The 16,929-nt window shown below is 46.5% G+C and overlaps 1 protein-coding gene across 1 annotated transcript in view; it reads left to right on the top strand.

Annotated features, from left to right (window-relative positions):
• Nucleotides 1–385: 385 nt before the first annotated feature.
• Nucleotides 386–16,929, top strand: part of LOC128891998 (uncharacterized) — a 74,439-nt gene continuing 57,895 nt past the window's right edge. Inside the window, exon 1 of the mRNA XM_054152024.1 lies at nucleotides 386–2,934. Within this exon, the coding sequence (XP_054007999.1) occupies nucleotides 2,909–2,934 (26 nt within the window). The 5' untranslated portion in view covers nucleotides 386–2,908. The remainder of the gene's footprint in view (nucleotides 2,935–16,929) is intronic.

Here is a 16,929-nt window from a genome sequence, read left to right as displayed (position 1 = left end):
TATATGATAAGCACGCGACAGGAATCGACGCGACGTCAGAGTTGACAAGAAAATACCTCGGTTAGTGGTTCATTCGCGTCTCTTTTTGATCATGGAAATAAGTAATAAATTGATTTTATATTACAGATTATTCGGTGTAACGCGGAGATCCTTTTAAAGCGTTGCTCGGTTTAAAGTAAACAAGTTGAGAAAGGTAAAGAAACGTTGCGGATACAACAATACATCGTAAATACCGAGGCGAGTGCACGTTGGCGGGGGGCGCTGATTCGCTCGGTACGGGTGTGAGTGCGACGGGTAATAGCGCGGAGGCGGCCAGTCGTCCAGTCGAGCCGCGACCACCGAGCGGTAAGCGTATCTTTCGTACTTTGTCTTCCACTTGAACGGGGAAAAGGAGCGCTGAACAAGAAAGGAATTCGTAAACATCACTGTACCCGATATGTATTTCCATTGGTGCGAGCGGGGATTATGGTGCGACAGTTGGCTGCGCGAATGTCGAGCTACGTTTTCCCTGAAATCTTGCGTGACACACAAGTAAACAGAGGGTGAAAGAGGACACGCGATTCGTCCGTGTGTGCCCACGCACGCGTACACGTTCCGTGCGTTTACATTGTACGCAATGTGCATTCGTACCGTGCAATTCGTTTCGCGTGACTCGTGACTGTTGCGCGTGAACTCGCGACAGGGCTTTCATGAGTTCGAATTTCGCGGATAAGGCGAAAACGGTTGCGGTGGATCTGTCGTCCATTGGGACTAGTTTCTCGAGGCGGACCTTGGAACGAAACCGGAGTTATCGAAACATTGACGATACCGGATCCATCCACGGCGATCACCGACTGCGACAGCGTAAAATAAACGAGTACGTCACAGGTGTACGTCGAGTGCATCCTTGAGCTCCGTCGAAAAGGGAAAGACCGGAGTAAATCGAATCGGTTACCAACTCTGTCGATAAACACGGTTCGTATCTCGTTACGCTTGATTGGCGAGAGACACCTCGCGAAAAAGACGGTCACGGAACAGTCGGGTTTTTTCATCACCGGAATTATATGCACCTCGTCCTGGTCTGCATCGCGTTTTGCAGCACGTTGTGGGCCCCGAAGGCTCTGTCTAAGTAACAGTACTTCCTCGCGCTCGCTGGAATAAGCCTCTCTCCGAAGAACGGGACCCACACTCCACGAGTCCGCTCTCCACACACTCTGTCCTCCCCTTCCGCGCCACCCTTCCCGCCGTCCCACTCTCTTTCTGTGTGCGTTTCCCTCTCCCTTTATCGCGTTCGAAGTAGTCTGGCCGGTCGAGCACGGGGAGTCTCGTGAAACCAGTCCTCGTACGGTGGACCTCTTGGTTGGTGGGACCTGCAAAGAGTGGTGGTCGCTCGCTTCTCGGTGTAAACCGGCATCTTTTGCACCTGCCGCGCGATTCCAAGTTTTTCGGCCTTTCCAAAGTAACGTCTCGGTGCTCTAGGTGTTCCGCAGGTGTTTATACCAAGAAGATTTCGCGCGGATCGTTGCCTACGTAGTTTTCGAACGAACGACACAAACAAGTGTATCATTACGCGGGCACAGCGCATCTGGCGTTTCGACTAACGACTTTGGCCCTCTTCCGTGTAATCGTTCGAAAAAGTACAGCGACCTAAAGAGTGTGAAAAATGTGCGAGGAACGGTCGCGAAAGTAGGAAATAATCGAGGTTACGAAATCGGAGTAGAAAATTTCTGACACGAGACAGCAGCCCGAACCTTTGGTACTTTTTGTTCGTATCGCGAGTCTCGAATCGATTTCTCGCGAACTCGCCGCGTGTGTTTATCGTGTAAACCAGTCTTGCCGGTCGGAAGCACGCATCGGTCATTCGTTAAGTGGCACGCTTTTGCGTTGGACGCGATACCCGATTCCGGGTGAAGTTTTCGGTTCGATAGCGAAAAGACTCGAGGAAAGGCTCCGAATCTTCGCGTCGAAGATAATCAAGGAAACGTTACCGTATACGAAACGAGAAAAAAAAGGGCCAACAATAACCATTTCCGACGACAGAATCCGGCACCCTGTCACGCGAACGTGATGCTCGCGACAAGTCGCGTGTCGTTTTATTTTCTCCGCTCCAATTTTCGGAGCACGTCGAGGAGTAAGGTCGAGAGCAATTTCGCGAGCGAAGAAGACAGATGTCAGTGAATTAATCGAATCAGCAACACGTGCGAGTTTCGAGGGTAAACCGTTACCGCCGCTATGCCAATTGCTATTGAAGCGTGCAAAGGGTCGAGGCGGACATCGTAAGAATGAAATGAACGACAGAGAGGAGTATTTCGACGGTTTGGAAGCATTCAACGTCGACGCCACGGTTGCAGGATCATCTGGTTGGTGAGCGAGAGGTTATGTGGCTCTCTCCGTACTCGACCTAACCTCCAAGTGTCTCGGTCGCGAGTCCTACTAATCCAATTCGTGCCTCTTACCGCTGTGTACTCGATGGAAGCTACATAACATTTATCATCTTATCGTCGACGATCTGGCTAATTTACAATCTGGTAACGAGAACGATCGTCTAACTTTGTCGCTGAAAGATTTCCACCCTCTATCGACGAATTACAAACGAATCGTTCAAAGTGATCGATATTCGATATATACATATAGTTAGTGTTTCTCATTGTTGCCGCATTGTCGATTCCGGATAGCGCTGTCGTTGACGCTGGTCGTTCCGATATTCGACACCATCGGGGAAATAGGCGCGAAAATAACGTTGTGAAGTGGTCACTCGGTGCTGATCGGTTCGCAATAACCGAAGCTTTACTCCCGCGGTGTGCGCGGTGTCTAATTGTGCCAGTGCATCGTTTCTTTTACTCCATTGTGTCCTCGAACACCGAAACGAACCGATGGATCAACGCTGAGGGGAAGCTGCTTGGACGAATCTGCGGGGAACCAGCCAGAAATGAAGACCACACAACGCGCGTTAAGGTAAACTCACTGCGAAACTTTCTCGAGGAAATGCACGCCACGTGTATCTAGTTACGCTTTACGTCCCCTTGTACAGTTAACAATAACAGTACGTGTGTAGTTGGCAATAAAAGCTCGTTCGTTTAACGAGGAATGTAACGAGGCGCGTTTGTTTGGTCCGTTGAAATGTTACGGCGTGTTAATGCTCTAACGGACACACGCAGAAACGATCTGTTACGGGACCGTTTCCCTTCGCGTGCGTGTTCATCGTGCATTTCTTTCCCGCGCGAACATGGCGGACATACTGTTTCCTCGCGTAAAGAGAAGGAAAAGTGGTAGCGCGGAATTTGTTAGGGATGATTGCAATCTAATTCGAATGATAAACGACAAATAAGAAATCGACGTTTATTAGAGCAATGAATTTCGCAATGATTCATGAAATATTAAATTATTATATTAATTAATAGATTATATTCAGCATATATATATATATTAGGTTGTCCCGAAAGTTTCGTTCGCGAGTTGCACTCAATTATCTTACATGGCAGTGTTTATATAAATAGACAATCAAATTTCATAGATATCGATGGTGTAACAGTAATGGAGCAAAATGAATCGTGCACGATTCAGTAATGTAACATGAAACATAAGATATTGTGCATGTATTACTTATTAATAAAGCGAAAGAAACTTTTGGGACAGCCAAATACATATATCATATTGTTATACGCCATAAATGCATAAAACCCAGTCTACCGATAATTGTTCGAAATTTTTATCTATTTTACGAGATTCTTAAAGAAAGAGGCCCGACTAGCCAAAACGGGAAAGTTACATGTTTCTAGCGTAATTTCTTCGGGTAGACATGCATGCGAACTATCTTTCCGTACGCCATAAACGAGACACCTCATTTCCTAAGAATGTCTGTAGGTGGTAGTAGTCAGCGTTGACATTTGCATCATTCCGTAACATCTCTGGATACTTTTTTCACGGTTCACTGACGCCTGATCGTAAATTGCAAAGGTGTGCTGCACCGAATGTCTTCGAAAATCAGTCAAATGAGAATAGGAATGATAGAGTGCAGAATGGTCCAGCGCGAAAGCCCTCGACTGCCACTCCAGGGGTCCCGGGTTCGATTCCCCGTGCCGTTAAAAAAGAAAACCTGTTCTAATAAATCGTTTTTAACTTACCGCGCAACACGAACTATGATCGATTTGAATGTGAGGTTAATAGATAGAAAATGAAGAAATAAGCAAGCTCGAGACAGAGTCGAGGAAGAAAAATAACTCAAAAAGAAGAAATAATCGACAGTTGTCGTGCGTCAATGTAATAACATTTGTTCATCGGTGTAGAAAGGCAGATAAGATAGGATAGGAGCCGCGCAGGCGGGTTATATGTAAATGCTATACCGCGAGTATTGTATGCGGACGCTTTGCATTGAAAATGTCAGGTGCTCGCACGGCTGACGACTCGACTCGACTCGACTCGACTCGACGCAACACGACACGACTCGTCGATCGTCATCGGTGTCGGTGCCGCGGGTGCAGCCTGCGGAACACACCTGCGCGGACAAATTGAAATGCTAATTTTGAAGCTTCCACTTCGCGGTCGTCTGTGTTCCCACTGTTTCGAATCGACCATCGGTTTTTGTTTTTTCCGACGATTTTCCGTTCGCCAGCTGCGGTCGCAGCCGCGGTCAAGTGGTACGATCAGCAGGAATGTTGAAAAACGCGATAAGCAGTCGTCACGACCACTTTTTGTTGTAAGTATAGGTAGGAGAGAGGGGGGTGGTATTGTTTAAAGTGGTTAGAAATTCGTATTCTCTTCTCGGCACCTCACGTTTCATCGGTGACACGCGACGAGGAACCTTTCTCCGACGAAAGATTAAATTCCCGAGGCACGCAGCGGCTGGACGCTCGTTTAGAAACAATAACAGTATCGCGACGGGGTCTTTGCATACGAAAGTGGTCGCTTATCGCGAGCGATCCGAAAGTGGGCCTCCCCCGAAAAAGGGAATAGAAAGTGGGGAAAAAATATAGGATGAGAGTGCTCGAAGCTGGTAGCCTGATCGCTCTCAATCGACGAACGTCGACTTACATAGGAAACTACTCGAGGAATTGCGAGAATTGCTCGTTGGCGAATTTTTTCGGTGGACTAGCGCTTCTTAACGATCTTCATCCACTTATGGGAATTCCAGACGTACACATATTATAATGTTTTGTGCGATAATAATAAAAATACATGGTGTACTAAAGTACAAGTAAATATGAAAAATGCACAGGCACAATATATCCTATGTAGAGCATCAATGAACTCAACCTCGATACTTGCACGCGAGGCTCGTTCGGTGCACGGTGTATCGATAGGTTGAATGGATGGTCGTTTAGCAACAAGTGAAAGTGGAAGTGGAAGTCTTCCGTTTGAGACTGAAGCAGATCGTTTAAGATTGCGTAAAAGGTCAATCATAGGCGCAGGATAGGGGATGAATTATGTAAGACGAGTTCCATTTCGAACTACCTCGATAAATGCACGATATATCGATAAATCCTCGGTAGAAATTAATGTTATGTACTTACGTTTACTTACTTGTGATCTTAGTTTAAATAGAAATATTTTATATATTACCTGAATATGCTCCGACATTTTATTTTTACACCTACTCTCTTGGAAACGTACGCCTGGCACCGAATTAATTTCTTTAGAAAGCAGCCGAGCGGTGTCCGATAAAGTACAAGAACATAAATCCCTTTCATCGGATTTAAATTGGGTCGTTGCGTTTTCTTGCAATTGTCGAGATTCCATTGTGCTAATTAATTGGAGGATATTCCAGGCCAATTGCAGAATTTCGTTCGGCGAGACGATTGTTCCCGGACACGGACGCAGGAAGTTGCGACGAATTTGTTCCCATCGCGAGATCATACTCGCCGATGAGCGACCGATAAAAATGAAGCGTTCTAATTATCGCGGGAATTCCTCGCTGTGGACTCCGTCTGGGAAAAACTTTCTTTTTCCCTCTGTTTCGTCAAAACAGAAGCTTCGACTGCTCGCGACACTCCTTCGATCGTTCTTCTTCATTTTTTACGTTCCCCTCGGTCCTCTTTACGTTCTCTTTGTGCTCGCTGTTCGTGTTCGGCTAAAGCTCCAATTAAAGCATTTCAATTAAAGAGATCAACCGGCCGTTCGATCCGATGAATTTTCCCTCGACATCTCCTCGGAGGCCTGGGAAAGTCGTCCTTGATGCGATTAATTGCAGAAAGCGGATTTCACTCGTTCCATCCTTCTCTTTCTCCAGATTTTCTATCCCGGTCTCGCCTTCGGTTGTCGCGACGGAGAAACAACCCGAGTTTCTTCTTTCTTCGTTAACTCTTAATTGATCGAACTCCGTTGAACATTCTTGCACGCGGAACAGTCGCTCTATAATAATTGTCCCTTGCTGTTCTTAATTCGTTTCCTAAACGACCATACCTTGAAACAAGCGACGACCAACGGTGGTGGTTTGTATTAGATCAAGGAATGAAAGTTATTATTTACAAATCACCCCAGTAATAGGAACTGAAAATAAGAACGATCGATCCGACAGCAAGGCGTGTAATTGTACTTGGACGATACCTGGCCGCGATAACGTAATCTTGGAGCCGTTGAAAGATCACGGAACAGGGATTCGGTTCGCGTATGAATTCGCGCGTGAGTCACGAGTGATTCACCGTGGCAGAGGGAACCTGTTGGCAGAGAAATCACGTACGCGCTACGAGGTTGTTCGTACCGAGTCGAAGTCGAAACGATTGTGTTCTCCATGGGTTCGCGATCGTCAGTCCAGCCATTGTTCGTCCGTTCGGTAGCTCGAATGTACTTAGTTATTTTCCTGACGAAAAAAGAGCCGCGAAAACGATCCCGTCCGGGGTACGTGATATAACGTTTCTACGCATGTAAAAATTGAGCACGGGGCCTGGTCGGATTTCAGAAAGTCGGCTAATAAGATTACGTGGTTACCGGTTTAGGAAGGCATATCGGTCGGGCCCGAGAAAAAACCGCATCGCGAAATTACGTCGTCGTGAAATAACCGTTTCGACGCGAAAGCGCCGCCGGGACACTTCCTGCTTCTCCTTTTTCGTCCCCTGGCACCGGTGATCCGTGACGAGCAGCGATTTCAGCGGCGATCCTGCGATATCCTCGCCGAGATTCTCGCAGGACACGAGGCTCTAAAACCGCGTCCGCTTGCGCGGTGGTCTCGGAGCGTTTAACCACTTCCGTTTGGTAGGACGCGAGCGCTGATTTATCCGTGTTGGAGTTACGAACAGGCTTTACCTTCCTCCCACGTCGCTTGTGGCCGATGCGCGGCAGAAATGTAAATTTCGATCGTGAGCTGTTACGGGGGAGAATATAACGAAGATCCTCGTGTTCCTTGTATTCCTTGAGCAATGCAAATTTTCGAGTCGCTTGTGCTTTATTCATCTTTTCGAATCGATGGTCTCAGTGCCCCCATTTGGAACTCATTAGGGCAAACCTTACGATATTCTGATCAACTGCTATCAAAGGAATCGCAATGGAAATCGTCGAGTTGTCTAGTATTCCTCCATATTGTTTCCATTTGTTTAATTGATGGCATCGTTGTCCTACATGGACGTCACCGTAACAATCTCTCCTGAGATTTAAACGAATGGATTGCCAGCGGAAGCGGTCGGTGTATCCGTGCACTTGTGCAGTCACGTATCGATGCCCAGCCTTGACACACTCACACGCCGACACAACAAAAGTTACGTGGCCAGCTGATCGTTACGATCGCTCAGATTTATCCATTCGATCCCATTCGATACGCTTTCTTGCGACAAGGCTGTTTCTCCATTTCTCTGAGAGTTCTGGGACATGTTAAGTAATCCTGCATGGATCTCATCCAGAGTTCATAGTACGAACTATAAGTAACATTAGAAACAATGAAAAAAAAAAGGCTAACTATACCTTAGTGATTAGATTAAAAAAAAAAAAGTTTTTTTTAAACTTTTCGCTTCTATATCAATGCTTCAATATCTTCAATATCTTCGCTTTTATATCGATATTATTTATCATCGCTATTTCAGTAACGGTGATATCGTTCGCCAAACTTGCCTCCAGTTTACCTTTTACTCCATTTTTCGCTCGAGAACGCCAGCGGGAATTTTCACCCTTTCATCCGGGGGTGAAAATTCCAGGGGTTCGGGTTCCTATGCCCTTTCGAAGCAATTTGAGCAATATTCATCGGCAGCTCCGACATGCGTGCGTGTGTGTGGAAGCCGTGAAATTTCGCGATGACGTCAATCAGCCTGAATCGATGCGGCGCGATGCTTGGCGCGACGCGAAACGTTCGAGGATCGTCGATTGTGTCTCGCCAGGATCGAGACACCCGTCTGGGGAATCTCTTTATTTCTATTAAACTGTTTCGTGATTCGGTTCTCGTCGCCAGAAGCGTTTCACGCGAGATCAAATCGTTATCGAGCAGACAGCGACGAAAGAAGTGGCAGACGGTAAATCGGATTGAATCGAATTTGCGATATTCAGAATGTCATTGGGAATTACGTGTCGCTAGCCGACGATAGGGCTTCCCGTAATCCACGTATCGGGTGTACGCGTGAAAAATTCGCGCGACGACACGAACCGCACATGTGCGACTTCGTGTCCCGTCCATCTCGCTTGGAGTCGGCGGTGGATCCTTCCGTCAGCCGGAAATTGGGTATATCCTTGTCGCGATTCAGCAGGAAAGGTGCGCTCGTCGCGTCATGTGGATAACCGTCGAGCTTTATCGGATCGAAGGTGTTAGATTGCTTTGACACCGTCAGAAATCCTTTTGGGAATTTATTTGCAGAGAAACTCGGTACCAAATTATTAGTTGAACCGAGTATCATAACTGTCTGATCAAAACTGAAGGTATATCAAGCTAGCTATTTTCACTGATTATCCGTTACACTTCAAACTTGGCTCGTCTCTGTCCGAGACTATAAAGCACCTTCTAGTCGAACGAGAAGGTGAAGGCGCGCCAAAAGCGAAAAGAAGGTCCCCCGATTGATCTTGCCGAAATGTGCCGAGCTCGGGGTACCCTAATCGCCTTCTACACACATGACTATACACTTGTAGTCTAGGATTCGGGACCAGTCCGAAACAAAAGGCTCGAGAAGCTGTCCGATGGAAACCATTGCCCCATCGACCGGCCTCGCAACCGACCAGTAATTACCTGTGAGCTGGAAACCGACCGACCTACTCGCGAGAAACGCTCGCGTGCTCCGACTCCAGACTACCTACTTCAATTTTTATGATCCCCGACCCCTCGGGGATCTCAGATTCGGAACCTCCGCGGAATGGACCGTGCGTTATTTATATCGCGTTTCCGTGAAGTTTATGTTGGCCATTCGGACGCAGGGGAAAGATTTCGATGGAAAAAGGGATCCTTCGGTGACCTGGATACAGTTTCGGATTGCGGTGCTTTTGCAGAGGGGGATCCGAGTCGCGGTCCGGACGTTAATCGATTAGAGGATGACGCTGTTGTGCGCGTGATTTTCCATGTTTAAAATCCGTTTAAATAGACGACGGACGCGAGTGGAAAGGGTAGGAAATGATCGGTGGACAGCAAACATTCGCCCATTTGATGCCGTACACGCATTAGACTGTGCAAGCCCGAGTGCAGCATAAATGCACGTGCGATGCGCTCGCGGCTGATTGGTTTACCACCTGCGGCTACTTGCCTCGAATGCCCTTTAAAGTTTTCCTTTCGTCTCCCTCCTTGTCCCGTTCTCTCTCTCGACACAACTCTCAAATGGTCAGTTTTGGATTCGAGTTCTCGTATCCCGATGATAAGAATATAGAAAATCCTTCCGTAATTTGAAACCGTACGTCAAGTAAACGGTTATAGTTATCACCTGCTATTTTGCGGGTTACTATTCCTCCTCTCAATAACCGTTTGAAGCTAGACGGAATCGTTGTAAAATCGCGTCCAAATCGAACTTTCCAATTCAAATTGATTCGAAGCTCCGCCGCTGTTTTCTCTCGGCTCGTTTCGCAGGGATTCAGAAGGACAATACGATATTTCCTCGGAAACGTGTTCCCAACGTAATTTGCTTCGATTATTCGCGCCAATTCTGCGTATTTATGCTGAATCGCGGCAAAGATTACAAAGGCTCGCAGGGGAAGAGAAAGGTGGGCTTAGCGAAATGTCGACGTATCGATCGATTCCACTCGAAAGCGAAGCTGGCTGGGGCAGTTTTCAGGTTTCACTTGGCGACCGCGTAACGAAGCGTCCCAGGAGCTCTCCTGGCGCAAACGTATCGCCAATGGAAATAAAACTCGAAGAGAGGGCCATCGATATTGTTGCTACTCGCACCTGTAGATTTACGTATCAGTGTGCGGGGCAAATATACACATGGTCGCCAAAAATGGGAAATAGCATCCTAGGACACCGACTCTCTCAAGGAAAAATATTAAACGTATATAAGTATATTAGGATCCATGTTTAATCGATTTAATAGTAAAAGAAACGAAAATTTCATATCACATTCACAGAACAGTGTTTTCCACGTTTCTCGGACATACAGAGTCGTGTAAAGAGGAGAAGGAGGAAGAAATGGACTCCCCCGAAGCCAGAGAATCCCTCGAGGTATAACAGCGAGGATTATCTACAATTTAAATACATATACGTAGATTCTCCCGCACGTGTATCGGCAAACTTCTTCGTACTTCTTCCTCGTTTGCTCGCATCCTCCCCCGGTACACGATTGGTGGCCGATTCGCGTTCGCTCGTCACACGATTACGATTCCGCGAAATCCCGATCCAACCCCCTCGGGATTTATGGGCGTATTCAAACGAGGGTGAATTTTACAAGGCGTCCGAGCGAACAGGACACCGTTGCTCGCGCGATACGGTCGAGTTAATGCGAGTCGCTTAGGTATCCGGTGATTTGCTCCAACATTCTATCACTCGTTTCGTTCTCTCTTTCAATTTGCTCTCGCGTCGTTCGAGCAGCGGTCTCGGTTTCAACGCGTCCCTCGTTCCTTTCGAGCCTCTTCGTTAACGCGTGAACTCTTCGAGGTTAGGCGGATTAAAAACCTCGTTTGACTGTTTTTCATTCTTATTGCAAGCAAGAGTAAATCATCTTCCAATAAGAAAACGCGTTACCCGATGTTTTGTATTAATTTTCATGCCGAATAAGTAACGGGATTGTGTTCCGCGCAGCTTGAGTTAACGTTCGTTCGGGTCTTTCGCTATTTTGCAATCCGATGCTTCGCTGCCGAGATGTAATCAATTAAAGTTTATCGATATGACTCCCGGTATACGCCATTTATATCCCAGTCGGCCGATAGCACGCCGGTGCACACTCCCACACGAGAAGCTCGTTTCCACGCGGACATACGCGCACGTGTAACAACTTTAACCGCTTCTATCTCGATAGAGAGCCATTGCGATACTCTGCAGAGAGGAACACCGCGATTCGTATTTATATAAAGATCGATCGTAGGGTGTTGGCTCGCGTTTTTGGCGACCAGTTGTTGTTTGTTTGTACACTTAGGAGTAATTGTTTAGGTATGAACGTGGCTAGGAACGGCGAGGAGGTACATTTAAGATTGTTCCTTAATAGAGTTGATCGTAGATGATGTTTCTAGGTCGATGAACATCTATATACGCTTGTTTACATAAGTTTGTAGGTATAAACCTAAGTGAAAACTTGTGAAAGTGTACGTTTACCATTTTTCCCTAAAAAGACTCTAAAGGATCGACCTATTTTTACCCCTACCGGGATGCATGTGCCTTTTAAATAACGGCGTATTGCGCCCGCAGTCTCGTTGGCGAAGCGTTATCGCGGCGTTCCTCTCGATGGAACGTTGAACGCGAGCCCGCCTCGAAAACAACAGGAACAACAGGATCCCGTTGTTGCCAGCGGGTGGAGTCGAAGGTCGATTTTAATGGGCTTAGTCGCGGCAGTAGTGCACGTAAGAATGATATACAGCCAAGAGGAATTGCTTTTAATTGCTCTTCGGCGTCCGTGACCACGCGGAGTTCTCTTCTTCTTTATAGACTTCCTCTGCCACGGCTTCGCGCTGGCTCCATTCTTTTCTTCCTCCCACGAGTCTCGCTGTGAAATGCATTAGGCTACATCTAGCCCAGTTTTTTTTTTTTTTTTTTTTTTGTTATATTTTATATCGTTAGAAATATAGGAAAATGAATTTAAAAAGTGATGTTATTACCGAGTGTTTCATTTGGCAAAAAGAAAAGAGCGATTCATACGTGAATCGTTTCAAGTAACAACAATTAAAATAATTCACTTGTCACGAATACATAAACATCCGCAGTTGTATCATCTTTTCCTGTAACTTTTCTTTCCGAAGTTTGGAGCGGTATTATCGTTATCATCGGAACTTCGTCTGTGAATAAATCTGAATCTAAGTATGCGCAACGCGTACGGGAAGGTTGCACCGCATCCCAGAGATCTCGTAGTTTCATTTCGAAAGGCGGCAATAAAATGTCCAGCCTTTTCCGACCTCGTTTCAAGTCTCTCTTTCGCATTCCACTCGCGCTGCGTCCTCTCGTTCCTTTATCTCGCGGTCGGACATTTTTAACGTTCTCTTGGCTGTCTTCCCTTTACGAGAGCCTCGTATCCTCCGCGCGAACGTCGTGATTGTTTTCCACGCTTCTTCGAATCCATATTCTGGATTTTGATTCCCTATATCCAGATTACGAAGAGAATTTTACAGTGCAACCGTGGAACTTAATGCACGCATACTTTTTCGTGTCGATGTATTATGGGCACCTTCCGTTTCGGTCATTTTTAAATATATTTTACCAAAAAAATGTATAGGTGTATCAAGTACGACGCTTGTACCGTAAAACTGCGTTTTCGTTTGCGTTAAAATTCTCCTTTAACACCCACCCTCTCTAGGAATCCTCTTCCTCGGTGTTTTTTACTGGTCCCTCCGACGGCGATTTTATGCAATTTCTTGTTTGACTCTCGCCGCCGAGCGGGCAGTAATCGTTTTACGATTCTCGCAAATGAGTTCTCCAAAGTCGCAGGGCCCTCCCGCTGTGCGTCTGTCCTCTATATCTTCTCGGTGTCCTTCTGTCCTCCTCGCTTTCTCCCGCGGCCCTTTGTCTCCGTCGTGTCACGTGGAATGTCACGTGGCCGTTTGCCCCGGTCAATGGAACTTTCGCGTTTCGTCACGTGCAAACTGTCGAGTATATGGACAGAAGACATCCGACAACATTCGTGGCAAATTTCCTTGTCTTTTCTTTTGGTAATAAGTATTTTCGCGGTAAACGCGATAGTTCTCGATATATCTACGAAATACCGAATTTTTTGTATCTACCAGAGCTTGCAACCCTCTTTGGTGCTCTACATTGAAGATTTCATGAATAATATATTCGGTTACCATTTTTTCTTCGTTCATTTTACTTTGTATTTATATCTAGCGAGCGTATTATTTGCACAAACTACGCCATCCTCGAAGACTGAGACCAAAAAGCTTTCGATCCACACTCTCGAATAACTTAACTAAGGAAACAAAGGACCGGGGAACTCCTGGAAGCCTCTTGCTTCATCCGGAAGCCGAGACTTGGTTTAATTTCACGGTAGATCCACCCCTGCAACCTTCGAACCTGCCAATCGCGGCATCACGTGCTCCGTCTCTTCAACGTTGCCTCCTCTTCTTCGTCGATCTCGTCTATTCGCGAGGGCCGGTTTCTTCCTTCCATCCTTTCTTTCCCCGTCATTCTGACATAACTTACAGATGCCTCGCCATTATCGTAACTTACCAGCGATCCCCCCTCGGATCCTCCCTCCTCCACCTCCTTTATCCCTCGTTCCGTCGATCTTCTCGCCTCCCGGGTCCCTTCGACTCGACTTTCGCGTCTATTTCAGACGTCTCCGCGGTGGTCGGCCAGTAAAAGATTTCACGACCCCGCTCGCGATTTATGGACGCGACCGTTTCACAAAGGACAGGAAGCACCCGGTGACTGTCTTCTTTCGGAGACGATCTTCCTTCGGATCCGTCCTCGAAGAAGTATGTATCTGCGGACGAGAAAAGCAAACGGTAGCTAGCGTTCAATTTTCTCCTCTATCGGTTGTTCGAGAAAAAGAAACATTGTCGAACGTGCTTTCGTTCATCTACCATTTCGAATCTTTGCCAAGGAGCAGCAATAATCGCGTTCCATCTCTTTTATCGTCATTATTTAAAAGAGAAATGAATCATTCGCCCGTCGGTATATTCATTGAAATACAATCGAGACAAATTTCGCTGATTGGAACAAAATTGTCCACTTTTCTGTGATGCGAAAATGGGTTAATTGAAATGTAAAAAATAGAAGCGGAGACACACAGCTGACGATCCATGTTGTGTGTATTATTCGTGGTCAATTCGGTCAGAGACGAACAGAGAGTGTCGCCCAATCGTTCTCTGCTCCAATTCGCCCGCAGTCTCGATAAGCCGGTTCGCTCGCACGAAACGATTCTTTTCAGAAGTCCGATCGGCTTTGGGGGATCCCCGATCGAGCGTAACGAGACGAGACAGGACAGAACGACAGAAGCGGAAAGTAAAAGTCGGCGCGCGTTGTTCCAAGCCGATCGCGGATGCGATAGTGAAAGACCCGCGAGAGATCGTTGATCCGAAAATGGCGCGTTAATTGTCGCGCTTTCTCGCGTCACCGTACCGAAAGGTTTCACCGATCAATTCCCTCGGAACCGCGTCGAACGGGACTCCTATCTGTCGACGAACGACGGAACGAGAAATCTCTTCATTGAAAAATCTTTTTTCGATCTCCTGTCGCGGTGTAACGGTGTTACGGGGAATTAGAAACTCCGACGCTTTGTGTATCATGTAACAGGAGTCATTAGGAGTAATCTTGTTGCAAATGGAGCGCTAATTTCACGGAGATCTCTTGTTAGATTCGTGGCGGGGAAGGAATGCTTTTGCGAATCAAGTTGATTTAAAGGAGTTGATTAGGAGGATCAGATACAAATGAATTTAGATACAGGCACGCTCGGCTCTTCGGACAGTGAAACTTTGAAGCCATCCAATTTATTGTAGCGAAATTTATGTGAATCTTTAGAGGGGGGCACTTTCGCACATTTATTTCTACCGCACAGTAGTCGGGTGACTTAGAGATAAATGAATTTAAATATCTAGCGCTTATCTCTTTAAACGCTATAATTCTGGAGCCACGTTATTTTTTGCAATAGTATTCGATATTTGGTAACATTTATAATAGCAACTAATATTTTTGTTCGATATCTTTTCTATGCCATTCGAACGGATACACTCCATAAAACCTTACTCCAATTTTTAATCGACCAACGCTATCTATGGTGCACTCTAAATTGTTAATCGTACGTTCGGATACATTTTATACAAGAACGGTTTGAACCCTAGCATACCAGGGCACGTTTATACACATCGATCCTTGTATATCGCGCCCAGCTATTATTATCTCGTCGTTATACCGCTGACGACGCAAGCCTTCATTCGCGGGTGAAACGACAACTTTATCGAGATAATCTGCTGTCTCTGCTCGACGACGAGAAATCGCACAGACTCGTCGCCAATTAATTCCAAGGACCTGCCGTGGATTAAAAGTCGTGACTCTGGGTTCCTTTGCAATTTTATCTGCGAGGGCTATCGGACCGAAAACGTACCGTTTGGCTAATCGCGTGGGATGTGGAAGATATCGACAGACCTAGGTGTTCGTCGTAGTATTAAAACTGTATTTGCTAATCGCACGACTGCGATTATTAGGCAGATGTGAAGGATGAGACGATTTGTCGTGGTAGATTTTATCATCTTGGTCACGAAAATGTAGTGTTGCACGGGCGGAAACGTTTGTGGTAAAAGTTTCTCATTCCCAGGGGGTGCGATGTTTGTCGTTGAAACCTGAGCTTATTACAGTATTCGTTGATTATTGACACTACGCGCGTGGGAGCAGAAATTAGTGACTTGTACTACTGGCGATCGGCGTGGCAGTCAGCTGTCTCATGGCGAGGGCAATGACCGCCAGTGCCGTAGCCACGTAGGACCCTTTCGAGCAGTCCTTCCCGCAAATAATTTTCTCTCCTTCCTTTACGGTAAGCGAGTGTTCGCTTTGTTGATACCAGTAACGATAAATTAATTTCTTCTAAGCTAATTTCTCCTCCTACAACAGGGTGTTTTCGACTATCGATAAGTCTATTTGAAAGTTATTCATCGTCGTCGTTGGAAGGAAATCGAGGTCCGTTAGGATGCATCGGCAGACTCGTCTGCAGGCCACGGTTGGTTGCAACCGATTGCGAATGCGGTCGAAGTCGACCTTTATCGTCCTTCGCCTTACGAAATAATCACTCGGCGCGGGAGGATTAATCGTCCTCACCTTCGATCGCCCCACCTCGTTTCCGCGCGAAGGTCCCCGATTGGTCGAGATCGGTCGCCACGGCGCAGGAACGATTTCATACGTTCACCTTTTCCTCGGCAAATGCCAAGTACCCGAGAACGTGTTTCTCGGCTCTAATGCTGATATACCACCGCGCTCGTAGACCATAAGGGACCGGAGATACGGCGGGAGAAAGACGGCGCGAGCGTGTATTTTTACAGCCCCGCTGCGCGCCGCGATTAATTATGCTGGAAATCCGATTGAATCTGGCCGTTTCTCTTCGTCCGCGGAAGCTTCGCAAGCTCCCGCTGACTTCGGCCCTTCTTTGCCCCGTTGGCTTTCCCCCGTTGGCTTTAACGTATTTCTGCGACGCTTGCGCAAGGTGCGCGTGAAAGTTCCTGGCGAGACACGAATTTCGGTATACTAACAGCCGCTTTCCAACCGTAGCGAGATATTTATGCATGGAACTTTATTCTTTGGATTACTTTTTGGTTTGTTTGGAAAATCATTCTGAGATTCCAGGATTCTGAGCTTCGAAGATTCTAAGATTCTAGTATTCTGAGCTTCGAAGATTTTTAGATTCTAAGATTCTAAGATTCTAAGATTCTAAAATTCTAAAACTCTAAAATTCTAAAACTCTAAAATTCTAAAATCCTAAGATTCTAAGA

The sequence above is a fragment of the Hylaeus anthracinus genome, unplaced genomic scaffold, assembly GCF_026225885.1.
Source record: "Hylaeus anthracinus isolate JK02 unplaced genomic scaffold, UHH_iyHylAnth1.0_haploid 12002, whole genome shotgun sequence".
NCBI classification, from domain to species: domain Eukaryota; kingdom Metazoa; phylum Arthropoda; class Insecta; order Hymenoptera; family Colletidae; genus Hylaeus; species Hylaeus anthracinus.
Note: the sequence above shows the minus strand (reverse complement) of the source record. Positions and strands in the feature narration are given on the sequence as shown.